Genomic DNA, 17,732 nt, shown 5'->3' with positions numbered 1-17,732 from the left:
AACTTGAGCTAGCAATGGCTAATGAAGTTGATATTTGGACATGTGACTGGTACTGACATGGTGCACAGAGTTATGAAGCTAGATCTTTGAAAATTGGTTGCTATGGTAACTAAATGGACCAATCACATCAGGCTTGGGGCGATTACATCTGAATGTAATCGATTACGATTACTTGAGAATGTATGATTACGATTACGATTACAGCCTAAAGTTGAAGTAATCGATTACGATTACATTGTAATGTAATCGTGATTACAATCATGATTACATTGTGGTTACTTGCACAATCCTCTGCATATCTGTTTAATATAACTCTCTGCAGGGAAATAGGGCAATGAAAAAGGGCAAGGGAAGGGCATTTACAGTATATACGGACAAAATTGTGGAAGTATATCTACAATTCCTACCAGGCATTACACATTTATGCCTTAACACGTTTAAGATGTGTAACCCATAAGTCCAGTAAAAAATACAATTTAAACAGACAAAGAGTAAACAGACAAATACTAAAGTAAAACAAATGAAGATTTTCATGCAACACTATATTTTGTAAACTAATAATTTCTGCATAGCAGCAAAACTAAAAACTGTTTTACATTATAACACCAAAATAAAACTAAACAGCTTTGACATGGGGCATTCCACAGTACATGGGACATGGAAGGCCAAAATAAAAAGTAAATTATTTTCATCAAAAAGTGGTCAACTCTGGTAAAGCAAATTCTGATCCACCAAAATACTTAATTTGCAGTGATTTTTTTTGAACAGAATAATTCAGGTGATAAAAAATCCTTGAATATGGCGATCAATTCCCCAGTATATAATTTATGTTTATTGTGCTAGAGAATTATAGAAGCAGGAACACTTCTTTGGTCACATTAAAAGCCAATAGTAAGAATTAGTTTAATCATTTCTACTAATTTTGCCCTTCTCATTCAAATTTCACTGTAATCATAAATGTGATTGTATGACATGGACAAACATGATTCCTGAGCCTAATTTGGCCTATGGTTTTCAGTTGACTCTGTTAGTTTTACCTGCTATCCTCTAACAGGACACAATGTTCTAGGAAATATTTTTACCTAGCCTACAGTGATATTTTAGTAACCTAATTTTTCAATATTATTTCATAAAAGATAGTGGAGTTCTGGACCAGTTCAATTCAAATCATCAAGTGCAAAGCAGAATGATTAATCATTTCAATGGTCTGCCAGATCGCCACCCAAATTTTCATAAATAATAATCCGAAAAAGCTCATGACTCAATGGAGCCAAGCAGTTTTTCATTAGGGGGCTAGGCTAGCCCTTGGTGATTTGTATTGCACACTGTGCTTCGTAGATCCCCGATTTGTCTTGCCACGCTGGAGCCTTCAATTTAAGGAATATACCCACTAAACTTTGCAGAGATATTTTTATGCACCTTATAACAGATCTCATCCCAACATCGCAACTTTCTTGATCAGAACTTGTTAAAAATAGACCATTTTCATGCCTGAAATTTATGCTCTGTTTTCTGTGATGTTAACTATGCGTGTATGTACACTGCACAGTGCACCATACATAGCTGTAAGGACTGTGTGGTGTAACCCACAGTCCTGGTTAATGGTTATGGACTAGGCTAGGCCTAGTGTTACGAATCTTAGTTCATTGTACTAGGCCTAGGCCTAGGTGAAGTACTCACATCACAAAGTTTGTGATTGGAGTTCGCCTTCCAGTGAAGCCTGTTTACTTTTGCCTCCCATGTTTTCCTCCTATGTAGGTTTGTTGGGAATCTGAAAAGTTTTGAACCGTTTTCGGGACGATTTGAACAGCCCCACGCTGAACAGCCAGGCATTTTGTGATGGCAGCGCAGGTGTTGACTGCTCGAACGTACGTTGTTGTGGATCATACGGCCAGAATTAGTTGGCCCCAAAATGGTGCCATGAGGTCACGTGATCGAAAATTCCGGGACCCGAGTTGTCGCAACTCTCTCTATATAAGGCTCTGCTTGTTAGTGCCTATCGCTTCTATTTCTTAGCATACAACTTCCGAGGAACAACAGAAAACCGAAAAACTTTTAGACAGAACAAAGGTTTCTCAAACCTTTGTTCGTATATAAAGTTTATAGTAATTGAAGAAATTTATTATAGATATTGAAGAAACTGGTAAATGGGGAAAAAACGATTTTTGGGGAGGAACCAAGGAAGGCATACCCCCAGCAAACACAAAAACGTTTTTAAAACGTTATTAAAACGTTTCGTCTTTTGTTTTGATAACGTTATTTGTGGTGTAATAAATATGTCACGAAAACGTTTTCAGGCTATAATTTCAAAACATTTTATCGTTAAAACATCAATATAACATTAATATAACATTAATATCTCATAAAAACGTTATGCCGACGTTTTTATAACACCACATTTAAAGTTATAAAAACATATTTTAGAGGCTCTTTTAAAATTGGTATCATAACGTTTTGTGTTTGCTGGGCCCATAGGCTAAATTTTTTATGTTATTTCATTCCCACAATGAATACCATACAAGCAAATAACCCATTATCACTATGAATTTCACGCATGTAAATTACCCGATGTTCGTATACAATCCTATGCAAACAATCCGCCCTAATTTTCACAAACACTATTTATCTTCCAATCACTGAACAGTTACACAAGTAAGGTACCTGGTCACATTTCCTATTTTCCTTCATACTATCAGTATCACAACTTTCTTTAGCTTACTCTACAAAGAAAATATGCCGTCAGAGCCTACAGAGCAACAGTCTACTCCCTTGAAAATATTTTGTTAGTTTCCTTAACCACGTTATTTTCTCCCTTAATGTTACCTTTCCCTTTTAAATCTTTTCCTACAGTAATTCCTTTTTGCAAGAACAACCAAAAAACAGATGTGCATCTCCATCTCTGGAATTCATTTGATGATAAACTGAAGAACAATGGAACCCAGTCATTATTTAAGAAAATATGCAAACAAATGTTGTTATCCACTGCTAGTTCAAATTGATGATCTCCATTAATGTAAAATATGTATAAATGCCCAATCTTTTCTTTCTTTCTTTCTTTTCTTTTTTCTCTCAATCTTTTCTTTTTTTCCCTCAATTTTCTGTTTTCTTATTTTTATTTTTGTAACTTTATGTATGTTAACTTGTCTTGACTAATTCTTTTGTCTATACTTTTCAACACATATCTGGAGGAAAACGATTCATAAGTATTGCACTTCAGTTTCTCTCCTTTTCCACACATTAGATCTTTGGTATTTTTCATTGAAATAAATATAATACCATGATTATTTGATTATATGTATTACATTCTTGTTTAAAATGTACTTATCTTTTGTGTTGGAAATAAACAGTTTCATTGTCATCATTGTCATTGTCATTCCACTTACAACATCTATTCTTTCCACATAGCCTAGCCAATATGCCTCCCATGAAGTACCTTCCTCCCCTGAAAATGTCAGTTTCACATGAAAACTTACTTGACTCCTCTATGATGTAGGGGAGGTAATTTACGGAACGTTTTTAGTGGGAGGAAAATCACGTTGTTTCATGGGAGGAAACAAATGGATCCAGAAACTAAAGGCCTCAAGCTAGGCCTACCACGAAATGAAATCGGAAAACCTAGGCTAGCTTACCAAAGTGCAGGCTAGATAGAGATGGTGACGAACTAGCCTATCCTAGGCTACTTATACAAGCAATGGTACTTTGTAATATGAAATTCTCAAGCAATTGGGCCTAGCTCTGTGGTCTAAGTGATGTTGGTGATGGTTCAAATATGGAGAAAACTCCATGCAAGCTGATATTACCTAGCGTAGGCAACTAACTTTATACATCCATGTATTTATTTGATCAACTAGCATAGTTTTGACCCGAAGCTAGGCTTAACAGTATTGGTCCAACTCTCGGCTTAAGTAAGATCTTTATTAGATCATAGACTTCTTTTGATGCCTATAAGGCGTGATTTTATGGTAGGCAGAACTGTTTCACTGAAACTTCGATTATTATAAAACCAAGTTCAAACTTTGCTAAGTCGACCTCGCATTGTTGAGTAATTGTCTTTAACTTGGATTTTAATTTGAAAGTTGTGAGGAACAAAACCCATGGTAATTACAATTTAAGAGTATTGAGAGACAAGTACAGTACACTATACAGTATCTCTGTCCTTGTTGATGTAGAATATTATTACACCGGTGCTAGAAGTCATGGAAGCACATGAGGGTTTACTATGAATATACCAATATGTTGTTGGTACTTTTGTAAGGCTGAATTTAAGCCAGTTTTCATCTTTGCTAAGTGTACAGGTTGTAGCTTAAGTGTCGGTCCTTATTTCACTTGTCAAGTTTCTCGTTTCAAGAATGATGTTTATTTCAGAAATTTTTCAATTTTCCAGTTCTTCTTTAATGTGCTTGCCAATTAGTTTGTTTAAACTGGTACATGCTCTCAAAATTGTTTGGCTGATGAAATCTTCTTAATTTGTATTGCATTCATTCCTTACTAGTGGCTTGACCATGATAGTGAACAATGTACATCAAAGGAAGTTTCGGCATTTTATGAAGTATTTAGTAACAAAAAGAGGTACAGTTTATTCATGTTTGTAAACATTCATCGGAAAAGGTGTCTGCATGTACGCAAGCTGGGAGATGATTTTATGTAAAACAATTACTAAAATTTTATTTCACACCATAGGAATATATATATACACGTTGCTTTCATATTTGTCTTTACAGCATTGCATGGGCCACACTGATTGATGCCATGAACTGTGACTGTAACATCCTGCTGGACTGGGTCTGAGATATTGTAGCTTTCAGTGGTGCTTCTGTTGGGTATGCAGTTTATTATAGTAACACAGATATATTTAAGCTATGATATTCGCTTTGTTAATTTCTGCCATTACGAAACCACAATGATATACATTTGTTAATACATAGTTATATCAATGAGGCAACAGTCAGGGGTTGTTTAGGAAGTCAGGAGGAGGGGGAGGAAGGGAGGGAGGGAGGGAGTGTATAAAAATGAGTCTAGATGCGATGGCTATCTGCTTTCCAATATATGAAATCTTCTTATCTTTAAAATTACTGTCTCAGGTGAAAGAAGAATATAAAAGAAGAAGAAGAGAAAATGGAAGGAAACTTGTGAGTCTTGGACGTCTCTAATGAAGCTGGATCAGGTTTAGAACAAGTGGTTGAAAGATCTTAAGGTGACTGAAAGATATGGAATGTTAACTTCTCCTTGAAATGATCTTCAGGGTAGGAACAGAGACATTTTATAGCCAATTTTACAGAGCATACAGTGCAAATTGGTCACCAGCAGTCTTGACCTGAACCTATAAATCCATTCCTTTCACAGAATGTTTGTCCAGAAGAGTACAGATCATTTGCCTTAAGTTTGGTGGTTTACAAGGCGAACTTTGAATTTGTTGGTAGGAGTTTCTAATTCATTAGTGTGGTCTGTTTCGTAAATTAAAGAGACATTGTGCCTCAGCTTGGTGGAATGAGTAGTTAATAAGTGTGGTCTGTTTGTGCTAAATTGAAGAGCCATGGTATCAGTTGGTATTCAGTGATGTCTGTTTTGTGCTAAATTAATGAGACCTAGTGCCTTAAGTTTGTTGGAATGATTTTTTAATTAATAATTTGGTTGTCTTTAATAGATGATTGTTGCCTTAGTGTGTTGGAAGAGTTGCTAATTAGTGTGGTCTGAGTTGTGGTAAATTTATAAGACATTGTGCCTTAGTTTGATGGAATGAGTTGGTATTTAGTGAGGTCTTTTTTGAGAGTTGTTCAAACCAGTGGCCAATAACTTCTACTGACCATATAATTCCATTTCTTTCACAAATGGCCCCTCTAGAAGAGTACACATCTTTTGTCTCACAGCTGACAGTTCGGTTGTTAACAAGGTTTGACTTTTTTACTTTTGCTGTTACTTTGAAGAAAACTGACTAATTATTTTTGCATTCCTCTCCTTTCATCAGCGATTTGTGGCCTATGTTGGTCAACAAGCTTGGATCCAAAATGATACTGTGAGAGGAGAGGTTCTGTTTGGTAAAGATCTCAACTCCACCAAATATGAGAAGATCCAACAAGCCTGTCCTCTACAGAGAGATCTGGAAGTGTTTTCTGGAGGTGATTTAACAGAAATTGGAGAAAAAGTGTGAGCCAGTATCATGAACATCTGTCTTGTCCTCTCAACAGTTGATTGTTGTCAAGATCAGAAAACTCAAAGATGAGCTGATTTGATGGAAAAACACCAGCTAAGCTAGAAAGCTGTAATATACAGTCAAGGTTAGTCGTAAGAAAGAAAGATTCCTAAAAATGTTATATATTTACTTAGGTTTGCACCAGTAAAATTTCAATCATGGCCTAAAACTCTGTTGGAATTAGTTGCTAATTAGTGTTTAATGTTTTGTGCTAAATGTACGAGACTTACTTTGAAGAAAACTGGCTAATTTTTTTTGCATTCCTCTCCTTTCATTAGGGATCTGTGGATTATGTTGGTCAACAGTTAGCTTTCTGACATAGCGCCACCCCATCATCTTTCACTCTATTACTTACCTGCAATTTACAAAACGTACACGTCCTTGGATACCAACACAACGCTACCGAAGGCAATTTCAAATCATAGTGTCTCTTCAAAAGGAGTTCCTATTCTTTCTGTCCGCCATCTTAGGCTGGTGACTCATATTTTTTTCTGGTAAGGGAAGTCTATGATCATATTGTATAGAAGCCATTTAAAACCCATAGGGAGGGGCTGTTTTGCCAATATGGCAACCCCTAACCCACCTATAACCGCCCCCCTAGTCGAAATCATAAACCTCTCTGATTCTGACAGACATTAATGACTGGATCCCTGTACAAAATAGCAGAAAAAGACAACGTCCAAACTCCGTTGAAATAAACCCATCTCCTAACTCCAAACCAACCACCAAAAAGTCCGCTCCAACAATCATTGTATCAGGAATCTTACCCGAAATATAAAAAAACCCAATAACACTTGCTAAACTAATCAATGAAGAAAAACCAAATGCCATGATCTCAAATATAAACCGTCTTCATAGTAACAACATCCTAATCACCCCCCCATGACCCTAAATCTGCAAATATCCTCCTGAAACCATGGACTCAAAAGACTAAAGTAGGCAATACCAAACCAAGAATCCCCAAAAATGTAAGACAAAGAAACTTCTCTGTAGTAACCTGTGGCATAAACCCCAAAATACAAATCAAAGATATTGCACAAGAACTCAAAGACCAAGATTACACCCCAATTACAAACTAAAAGACTCATTAGTCAGGCCACAAACAATCCAACTTGGAAAGTAAAAATAACGTTTGAAGAACAAGAACCTCAACAATCCCTAATCAAACAAGGTCTCTATTTAGGATACTCAAAACACAAAACAGAAGAATACCATGAACCCCCCCCCCCCCCGCCCCAAATCACTCAGTGCTTCAAATGTCAACTTTTTGGACACACCCACAATACTTGCAAAAATCAAACCAGATGTCTCAGATGTGGCGAAAACCACAGAGTTAAAGACTGTCCCGAACAAAACAGAAAACACAACATGTGCCAATTGCTCAGGGACTCATGCAGCCCTTTACAAAGGATGCCCAAAATTTAAAGAAGCTAAAACTGAAGAACAAGAACAGAGAACCTACGCGAATGTAACCAAATCTGCCCCTAAAATGAAATAACAAATAAAATCACCACTGAATAAAATTTAATATCGCAACTTTTTAATTGAATTAGTACAATACACCTTCCAAAAAGCCAACATTAATATTGAATCTGACGACCTTGCCAGTTACGCGACCGTGTTAGCACTAAAACACCTAAACTTAAATATCCCCAAAACTGTAATTATGGAACGTCTCCACCAACCCTCAATATATAGCCCTCAATCACCAAAATGACAAGCACACTCCCTCCTTGGGTCAAGTTCCTCCACCTAAACATTAACAGTGTCCTTCCAAAATTAAGCCTCCTACTTAGTATATTCACCAACGCCCCCCCCCGGATATCATTTCGATAAATGAAACTAAACTAAATACAAATTCCCACCTGAGCATCCCTGGTTACCAAACTTTCAGACACGATATCTCTCGCTCTAGGGGAGGAGTACTTATTGCTGAAAAAAACAACCTCAAAGCCACTCTTCTCCCGAACCCAACCCAAACAAACAATTGAAATTGTACTCGAAAGAGACAATAAACCTCTCCACATTATTAGCTATTATAGTCCCCCAAATGAGCCCATATCCATCGATATAATAAAAATTAGTTCTAAAATACAATATTACTAGGAGATCTAAATGCCCACCACATCACTTTTGGTAGCACCAAAATATCTGAAAAAGTCATATCCCTCTTAGAAATATGTGATAAACACAACTTAACAATAATTAACCAAACTACCAAAACTAGGATAAACCCAATAAACAATAATACTGAACTACTTGACTACGCCTCAAACCACCTTGCAACTCATTCGCTTCAAATCCTTGAAGATGACCTAATCAGTGACCATTTTCCACTCCTTTTTGAGCCATAACAAAATAATCACTTTGCCTTGTATCAATTGGGCTAATTCCGCGCACACAAATCTACAATAAACCAAACTTTCCGCTTATCCAAAGAAATTTGCATCAGCTTTATAAAAAAACGTTATACCACTGCCCCCTGTCTTGATGTCGAAAAGGCGTTTGATAGAACATGGCACAACGGCATAAGAATTAAACTACTTAACTTTAATCTCCCCTCCAATTACACCAGACTTCTTTCCTCTTTCCTTAGTGAGTGCAATACAAAAATATGCTACAAAAACCAATACTCAAACCCTATTCCACTTCGTGCAGGTACTCTACAGGGCGCTGTTCTCATCCCCCTGCTCTACACCCTATTTGTTAATAATCTGAACATCCCCCCTCTATCTAATTGCAACTATAGTCAGTATGCTGACGGTATAGCCATTTGGAGCACTAGAAAAAATATCCATATGATGGAACAAAATATTAAAAAAGCAAAGAAAAATGGTGCTCGATGGTGGAGAATAAAGATAAATCCCTCAAAATCTATCCTAGTCAATTTCTCCTTTAAAAACTCAAAATGCCATAACCAAATTTCCAAAATTAATCTTTTCAACACCTCAATCACTGCTACTCCTTTTGCAACCTTCCTCGGTACCACTCGATAGCAAATTATCGTTTAATCTACATTGTAACAGAACTGCAGGACGCTGCTGGTCCCAACTTAAATCCATTCAAATCCTCTCACACAAATATAACTTCCTTCTGAAAACCATTATCCAAATCTATAAATCCAAAGTAAAACCGATTCTCAGTTACGGAATACAATTTCCCTGCTTACCATCTCTATCCCAATAAACAAATTTTGAACCGAATCCACACCACAGCTTATCAACTTGCACTCAAAATCCCTACCTATATTGCTAATTAGCATGTTCTCCGTGCAGGAAACACAAAATCTATTTTCACCCTACTTGAAGAATTAAACACCAAGTTATACAAAAATAACCTGGAGAACGACCCTTTGATTGAAGACCTCCCCCTGAAATGCAAAGTCGCAACAACTCATTACCCCAAAACCAAACCCTTTCTGTATTAACAATTGTTACTACTAAAAGTCTCATTCCATTAAAAAAATCCTTTCCTAAATGGGTCAAGGCCCGACTCCAAGTGTACATATATATAAAGAACAAAAACAATTCCAACAATGACCGATTGATTAAAACAAAGTAGCAACCACTCCTTTACCAAACAATAGAAACCTCAACCACTTCCTACCCAAACAATAGAAACCACTCTGTCTCCACATTCCTCAGTACTTATAAATTCCTCTTCTTTAGAAATCCCGGGTATGATTATGGCTATCCTGTCCAGTGTAAAAATATAAGACTTCATTTACCAGCAATTCCCTGGCTGAACATAGACAACTTTTCCAAGAAAAAAAGAGTGTCTATTCTATCAGAACAAACTTATTATCCCCCGTAGGACCTCTTGCCAGGTCGACCAGGGGTTTAACTCCTTTTGATTTAATATCAACAAAACTAAAAACAAAGTTTTACTTGAATTAAATGAAAGATGTAACAAATTAATGTAGAAGACATCATAATTAGATTTTGGTTTCATTTAATCGATAGGTCGAGGTAGAGGAATTGGGCAATCTTGCGCAGGATATCAACGGCTTGAAGTACTCTGCTTGGGCTGCCTCCATTCTAGGTATGTAGTTATAATAATAATAATATAATGATAATAATCAATTTTACTGTGTTTTGAAAGAAATTTTTGCTGCTTTGGAAGAAGATTATGGATTCTTGTTTTTATAGACAAATTCAAGATGGACCGACCATATATGAAAGGATGAATATCTACAAATTAATAAAAGAAATTGGGTGGGGGTAAGGGGAGGGGGAGGGGGAGGGGGAGGTGGAATCAGGCAGAGACCATCATGCCACTACCCTGTTAATTTAGTGTAGGACCCCTGGTTAAATTGAAATGAAGAAATCCCTTTAGCACCCTTGGGTTACTGAAAGGTTTCGTCTTTGGGATAACAGTGGAGTGACATATCGCTTTTCTCTTTTGGGTCTGATCGTCAGGAAAATGCAGATTAAACTGCCATGTCTATGTGGAACCTGGGAATTGAACCCTGCTACTTGAACAAATGTAATCTCTCAGAGCAAAGACAATGATTCAGAGAAATGTGGCCTTTATATTAATAATCTGTTGTTTTCTTTCCCAAATTTTTCTCTTTGGTTAAACAATGAGTGAAAAGATTCATTCGGTTGGAAGCAGCACCACGCTTTTCACCCTTTTTTTTTTGAGGGGGGGGGGGGTGTTGGGGAGACCTTTTAGCCCTTAGGGTCTGAAAATATTACAATAAGATTATTGTGGTGGACAAGACAGACAACAGTTATTTTAGCTTGTTGCTGAATGTACGATGTCCTGGGATCACAAGGAAGTATCAAAAGCCCGATTAAAAATGCCGTTTTTTGTACCATCGAAATTTGTCAGAATAAAGAAATTGAAAGCCAAAATATAAAGAGTTTATCTGGCCTTGTAGATTGCGATTGAACCAGTCTCTGTCATCAACAAATAATAGAAAGTGGGTATCAATTTCTGTTTGTGACAGAAACAACAAAAATGACTGCAAAGTTTTTAAACTTTCTCTATTCAGGGATTCGAATATCAAATTCCACTCCAATATACCCCCCTACTTTTGAACAGTCAGGTACTGTAGCTCAAGCTGACGAACTTACTACAAAGATGAGAATAGGCCTTAGGTGGTTCCTAATTGAATAACATTTCTCACAATTAACTGAATTGACTTCCCCCACCCTCCGACTACCCTCACCCATAGAAAATACCCTCCACCCAAGAATACTTTTTAAGAACAAAAGGCCAAGGCTTACCAAGAACCTCTTTGCACAAATTTTCAGATTCCAATGATCCTTCCATCAGCAAAGGAATGGCGCCACTCGGTCTGAAGGACAATCAACCGCTGGCAGAAAGGCTGGACCGGTCAGTGCCAACCAGTCGGACCTGGCCGCCAAGCCCAACTTCACGGCATTTCCACCAGACTTTAAGCCGTCACCGTGCAAACCGCTCTTCTTTGACATAGCTCTGAACCGTACAGCGTTACCCTCCTTGGATGAGAAACTGGAACAGAATAGATCGGCCGCGCAGGGGGGTCTGGGTGGGTTCCTGCGTGGATGGTGGAGCGGGAGTGAAAAGTAACTCTCGATTTGCCACGATGTCGGAAAAAGTATCGGAAGATAACGTCTCTCCAGGATCAAATGCGATCCCCAGTGGGAATGTCAGCAGGTGAATAGGAGTGATATCCTTTACCAACCATGTTATTTTTCTTTTTTTTCTCTCTTCTTTGGTCTTTGTTGTTACAGTATGTATGTGTTGGCATTATACATTTACATGATTATATCTGCATGTTTTGCATGTCGTGGTTCAGGGTGCATTCAGGTGAAGCTCCCACAGATTGATATATCACATTTCGTAAACATCCATCATAAGACCACAGGAATGACACACATCAGATCAAATGGGCTAGTCCAGGATATTTGGAACTTGAAAAAAGGTGAAACTCCTTCACCCTTCATCTGCGTCCGTGAGGTCTTTTGTATACATAAGCCGGTAGTATTTGGGAGGGCTCTCACTCTTCTCCTGCATGTGCTGTCATCATCTTTATTTAAGTTTTATTTGATTTTATTTGTTTTTTTAAACACAAAGATGGGGGAAGGCCAAAAAGAATAACACTCACTTTTTTAACGTGGCTTGGCAATAAAAAATTGAAGATTATTCAAAATGGGAATTGGAATTTTATATATTTTGGATTTGGTGTTTGTGTGTTTATCTCGTTTAAAGGAAAAGAAGAAAAAACAGCATCTTTATTTTATGGGGCTTTAAAGTTTTAAAAATGGGTTTCGGTTGCTGATTTCTTGGTCTACAAACATTGTGGTGCTCGACCGACTGACACTTTATGGGGATGTTAAGGTGACTGAATTTAATATTGGCAGGAGTTGTGGATGGTAGTTGGAAGGTCCAGTGTTGGGTGGGGGGGGGGGGGGTTGTGAGGCGAAGGATCAAGAAGGAGAAATGAAAGTGTTGAAAGTGAAGAGGGAGAATCTTTTAATTGAATTTCAGTTTGCAGTAGCACAGGTTTACTGGTAAGGTTTTATTTAAAGAAAGTGCCAATAATGCACTATTGGGGGTGTTGTAGTCGGAGGGGGGGATTGAGTTTGCAATGAAAGGGAGCAACTTTTCCACATTTATGATGTTTGTGCTGTGGTAGTATCGTTTCGTTTTTCAAACTGGAGGGCAAAAATGTAAAAATTAAGAGTTATCTAAAACTAATTTCAAATCAGGTTTAGTGGTTTAGTTAATAAATGAAAGTTAAAGAAAATGATTTTGTTGGTATCAGAGGTGCCACGGTATTGTAAACTCAAGCAGCCATGGAAGGCCACCTCCTTTTTATTGGGAACTTGTTGTCAAGCAAACCTATGGATCCAAGCACTGTGTGGCTAAAGTAAGATGGGGTTTTTATTTTTATCTAGGAGAAATCCATTCTTTTTTTCCCTCATGTGAAAATGGTCTTCCAAATGTTTAAAAAAAAAATGTCCAAAAAGAATGTACTGGTGTGAATTGGATAGCCACCTGGTGTGAAGTAAAAAGGCCATAGGGCTTACCCATATGTATATGTGACTGCTTAGCATCATTAAATAACTGCCCTCCAGGCTGATATTATAAATAATAGAAACATTATAGAAACTAACTGTCTGTTGTCACCCAACCTTCTCAATAGTAGATGCAGGTATCACTAAGAATATTTATGAAAGATGTATTGCATGTTTTGATTAGTATTTGCATAATAATTTGATAAGGGATAACCTGTTTCTGGACAGGTAGTTGAAGGGTATTAACATTGGTGGAAGGGATGAAGGTATATCCTGTCCATGAACTGATTTGTCATTGAAAAAAAGAAGTTATTTCCAAGTATCACACTGTATCACTCTTTTTTTTTCTTTCTTCCTTTTACTTGAGTATTGTAAAAGGAAAAGCAGAGGTTGAGTTTGAGCCAGGGACCTTGAGATGCAAAAGCAAAAGTCTTAACCACTAGACCATTAGGTAGGCCTCTGGTTGCAAAAGCTTTACAAATATTTAAAGATCCTGCTGTTTGGACTTAGTCTTTTTTGTAAAACATTTTCTCCACTGCTCCCTCACCCCCGATTAGCTAGTCAGGGGGGGGGAGTGGCGGCGGACTCACCTTGTCCGCGTTGAACCTTGTCAGGGGGGGGGTGGCGGCGAACTCCACTTGTCCGCGCCTTTACCTTGTCAGGGGGAGGGGGGCAGCGACCTCACCTTGTCCGCACCCTCACCCCCTCTCACCTCTGCCCCCTCTCACCTTCGGTACTCACCTTGTCCACCTGCCAGGAGGAGGGGGACCGCCCGCCTTCGGGATTCACCTTATCCACTTGTCAGAACTCCTTTTGCAAATACTCACCTGGGACTTGAACCGATGCAATCCAAACCAATCGCTTTCTGAACGATGGAATAACCAATTACACCATTTCGGTTCCCTCTGGAAAAACTTCGTTTCTTATATTTATACTTCCACTCCCTCCAAAGAACAGAAAAGTAAAAGGCTCTGTCTGGACATTAACCGCAGACATGATGCTCTGTCTGGGGATCGAACCGGAGACATGGAGTTTGTCTGTGTCTCTCCAGTCCAGAGCACTACCAACTGCGCCACTAGAACTGTTGAGAATTAATGCTCGTTTCTAATATTTAAACTTCAAAGTCCAGAATGTAAGAAGGAAAAGAGAAGAAAATCAAAATGCTCTGTCTGGGGATCGAACCGGAGACATGGAGTTTGTCTGTGTCTCTCCAGTCCAGAGCACTACCAACTGCGCCACTAGAACTGTTGAGAATTAATGCTCGTTTCTAATATTTAAACTTCAAAGTCCAGAATGGAAGAAGGAAAAGAGAAGAAAATCAAAATGCTCTGTCTGGGGATTGAACCGGAGACATGGCGTTTGTCTGTGTCTCTCCAGTCCAGAGCACTACCAACTGCGCCACTAGAACTGTTGAGAATTAATGCTCGTTTCTAATATTTAAACTTCAAAGTCCAGAATGGAAGAAGGAAAAGAGAAGAAAATCAAAATGCTCTGTCTGGGGATTGAACCGGAGACATGGCGTTTGTCTGTGTCTCTCCAGTCCAGAGCACTACCAACTGCGCCACTAGAACTGTTGAGAATTAATGCTCGTTTCTAATATTTAAACTTCAAAGTCCAGAATGGAAGAAGGAAAAGAAAAGAAAATCAAAATGCTCTGTCTGGGAATCGAACCGGAGACATGGAGTTTGTCTGTCTCTCTCCAGTCCAGAGCACTACCAACTGCGCCACTAGAACTGTTGAGAATTAATGCTCGTTTCTAATATTTAAACTTCAAGTCCAGAATGGAATCAGTAAAAGAGCAAAAAATCAAAATGCTCTGTCTGGGGATCGAACCGGAGACATTGAGTTTGTCTGTGTCTCTCCAGTCCAGAGCACTACCAACTGCGCCACTAGAACTGTTGAAAATTAATACTCGTTTCTAATATTTAAACTTCAAAGTTCAGAATGGAATCAGTAAAAGAGCAAAAAATCAAGATGCTCTGTCTGGGATCGAACCTGAGACATCGAGTTTGTCTGTGTCTCTCCAGTCCAGAGCACTGCCAACTATGCCACTAGAACTGTTGAGAATTAATGCTCGTTTCTAATATTTAAACTTCAAAGTCCAGAATGGAATCAGTAAAAGAACAGAAAATCAAAATGCTCTGTCTGGGAATCGAACCTGAGACATGGAGTTTGGCTGTCTCTCTCAGTTACAGAGCACTACCAACTGCGCCACTAGAGCTGTTGAGAATTAATGCTCGTTTCTAATATTTAAACTTCAAAGTCCAGAATGGAATCAGTAAAAGAGCAAAAAATCAAAATGCTCTGTCTGGGGATCGAACCGGAGACATTGAGTTTGTCTGTGTCTCTCCAGACCAGAGCACTACCAACTGCGCCACTAGAATTGTTGAGAATTGATGCTCGTTTCTAATATTTAAACTTTAAAGTCCAGAATGGAATCAGTAAAAGAGCAAAAAATCAAAATGCTCTGTCTGGGGATCGAACCGGAGACATGGAGTTTGTCTGTCTCTCTCAATTACAGAGCACTACCAACTGCTCCACGAGAACTGTTGGAAATTAATACTCGTTTCTAATATTTAAACTCAGAATAGAAGAAGGGAATGAACAGAAAATCAAAATGCTCTGTTGAGAATTAATACTCGTTTCTAATATTTAATCTTCACCATATTAGGAGGCAAACAACTAGAAAATCAAATGCATCCTCTGTCTCATTTTTTCCCCCAGTTTATTGACAATTTCGTTGTTCAAAACAATAACAAATATGCAAAATTATACAACATAACAACTGCGCCACAGTAACTGTTTATTGAGAAATGATAGGCTTTTCTAATATTTTAACTGCAAAATGAGGAAAAGAAATACCAAATCAATACAAATGAGTTGAATTCTAGACAAAGAGTTTGTCTTACTTTCTGAGTACATAGCACTAACCACTGTTACTGTTTAGAAATAATTATTATTTATTTGATTTGATTTATTTTGTTTTTTTCACGTGCAAATATACAAAGGGAAAGGAAGTCTTCTATAAAGCATACAATAGCTTAACAATGTAGAAGACTCCCTGAAGAAAGAAAAGAGATATGCTAAGTGATATGATAAGTATTATAAGTATTATTTTCTTTCAGTTTAATGACAATGTCATTGTACAAAACAGTGATGAATATACAAAATTATACTATATATACATATGTACTTATAGACAACATTTATATAGCTTGGAAAATAGCAAACCAAATTTAATGTGATTTTTTTTTTCTGAATAGACACCACACAGTTTTCTTCCTTTAAGTCTATTTACAATTTCATTGTAGACTTTTTCTTTAAATAAATATACAAATTACGTCATTTGGGCGAAATCGATTTTGGGGTCAATTTTGGCAATTTCTACTTGCGCCAAAAATAGGTTTTTTGTCTTGAAAAGTTAAAAAGTACCTCTTTTTGGTACCCAATTCCAAAATAAACTTCAGATTCGTAATCAGCGTGTCGCGAACTACCAGAAAAGATGCACATATATCGCTTTTGCGACAACAAGTTTTTTCACCTCAAAAAAAAAAGTTAGATTGAAAAACTTTTACGACAAACAAAGGCTTAAAACCTTTTGTTGTCCCTAAAAGTTTTTCGCTTTTCTATTGTTCCTCTGAAGTTGCAAACTGAGCGAAATAAGTGTCATAATAGGGCGCCTCGACGCATCTTGCCAGTAATACGTGATTTCAAAGCAGTAAAATCAAACCTTTGTTTATCATCTTGAGTTTTATCTTGACATTTATGAATAATAAATGGGTCAGTTTTGGCAAAAACTGCAAGGGGTACGTACCCCTTACGGTTTTTTAGGTGAAAAATCATTTTGTCGCAAAGGCGATAAATGTGTATCTTTTCTGGTAGTTCGCGACACGCTGATTACGAACCCCCCCCCCTTAGACCCCTCCCCCATGCCGGCCATCAGTCTTCAGCCCCTTCACTCAAAAGTACCTTCCTACGCCACTGCATTTGACGCAAGAATAACACACCCTCAATTCAACCTATAGCTAATGGACACTTTCGTGGTATGATTATAGTCCCCCAAATGAGCCCATATCCAGCGCTATAATAATAAAAAAATGTTCTAATAAAAATGCAAAAGTCATAGTAAATGCCCACCACATTATTTTTGGTAGCACTAAAATATCTGAAAAAGGCAAATCTCTATTAGAAATATGTGATAAATACAACTTAACGATAATTAACCAAATACCAAAACTAGGATAAACCAAATAAACCACAATATTACAGAACTACTTGACTACCCATATAACCTCAAATCACCTCGCAACTAAAACACATTCGATAAAAATCCTAGAAGATGACTAAATCAGTGACCATTTTCCACTCGTTTTTGAGCTAGACATAAACCTCAACCGCATACAAAATAACGAATTGACGTATAATTACAATAAAACAGACTCCCCAAATACAACAACCAAAACAACGAGCTAAATTACATCGACAATTACTGTGACAGTGTTTCCCATCATATCTTCAATACTTTCAAAAGGTAC

General features: G+C 37.6%; 1 protein-coding gene across 6 annotated transcripts; it reads left to right on the top strand.

Annotated features, from left to right (window-relative positions):
• The first annotated feature begins 3,057 nt into the window (after positions 1 to 3,057).
• LOC139960347 (ATP-binding cassette sub-family C member 2-like) lies at positions 3,058 to 13,519 on the top strand. Of its 6 annotated transcripts, none has more exons than XR_011790489.1 (7): positions 3,058 to 3,694; positions 4,722 to 4,820; positions 5,082 to 5,194; positions 5,966 to 6,142; positions 6,469 to 6,684; positions 10,153 to 10,231; positions 11,449 to 13,519. XR_011790489.1 is itself a non-coding variant. In XM_071958653.1 (6 exons), the coding sequence occupies exons 3-6, from the start codon at positions 5,232 to 5,234 to the stop codon at positions 11,628 to 11,630; spliced, it is 450 nt and encodes a 149-aa protein (XP_071814754.1). In that variant the 5' UTR covers positions 3,062 to 3,694; positions 4,722 to 4,820; positions 5,082 to 5,231; the 3' UTR covers positions 11,631 to 13,519. The 6 variants fall into 6 exon arrangements, 3 of the variants coding, with proteins under 3 accessions (XP_071814754.1, XP_071814752.1, XP_071814753.1); XR_011790488.1 differs by having other exon boundaries at positions 3,061 to 3,694; positions 5,966 to 6,275; XM_071958653.1 differs by lacking the exon at positions 6,469 to 6,684 and having other exon boundaries at positions 3,062 to 3,694; positions 5,082 to 5,243.
• The last annotated feature ends 4,213 nt before the right edge of the window (positions 13,520 to 17,732 follow it).

The sequence above is a fragment of the Apostichopus japonicus genome, chromosome 19 (assembly GCF_037975245.1).
Source record: "Apostichopus japonicus isolate 1M-3 chromosome 19, ASM3797524v1, whole genome shotgun sequence".
Taxonomy (NCBI): domain Eukaryota; kingdom Metazoa; phylum Echinodermata; class Holothuroidea; order Aspidochirotida; family Stichopodidae; genus Apostichopus; species Apostichopus japonicus.
This window is presented reverse-complemented; position numbering and strand designations above follow the sequence as displayed.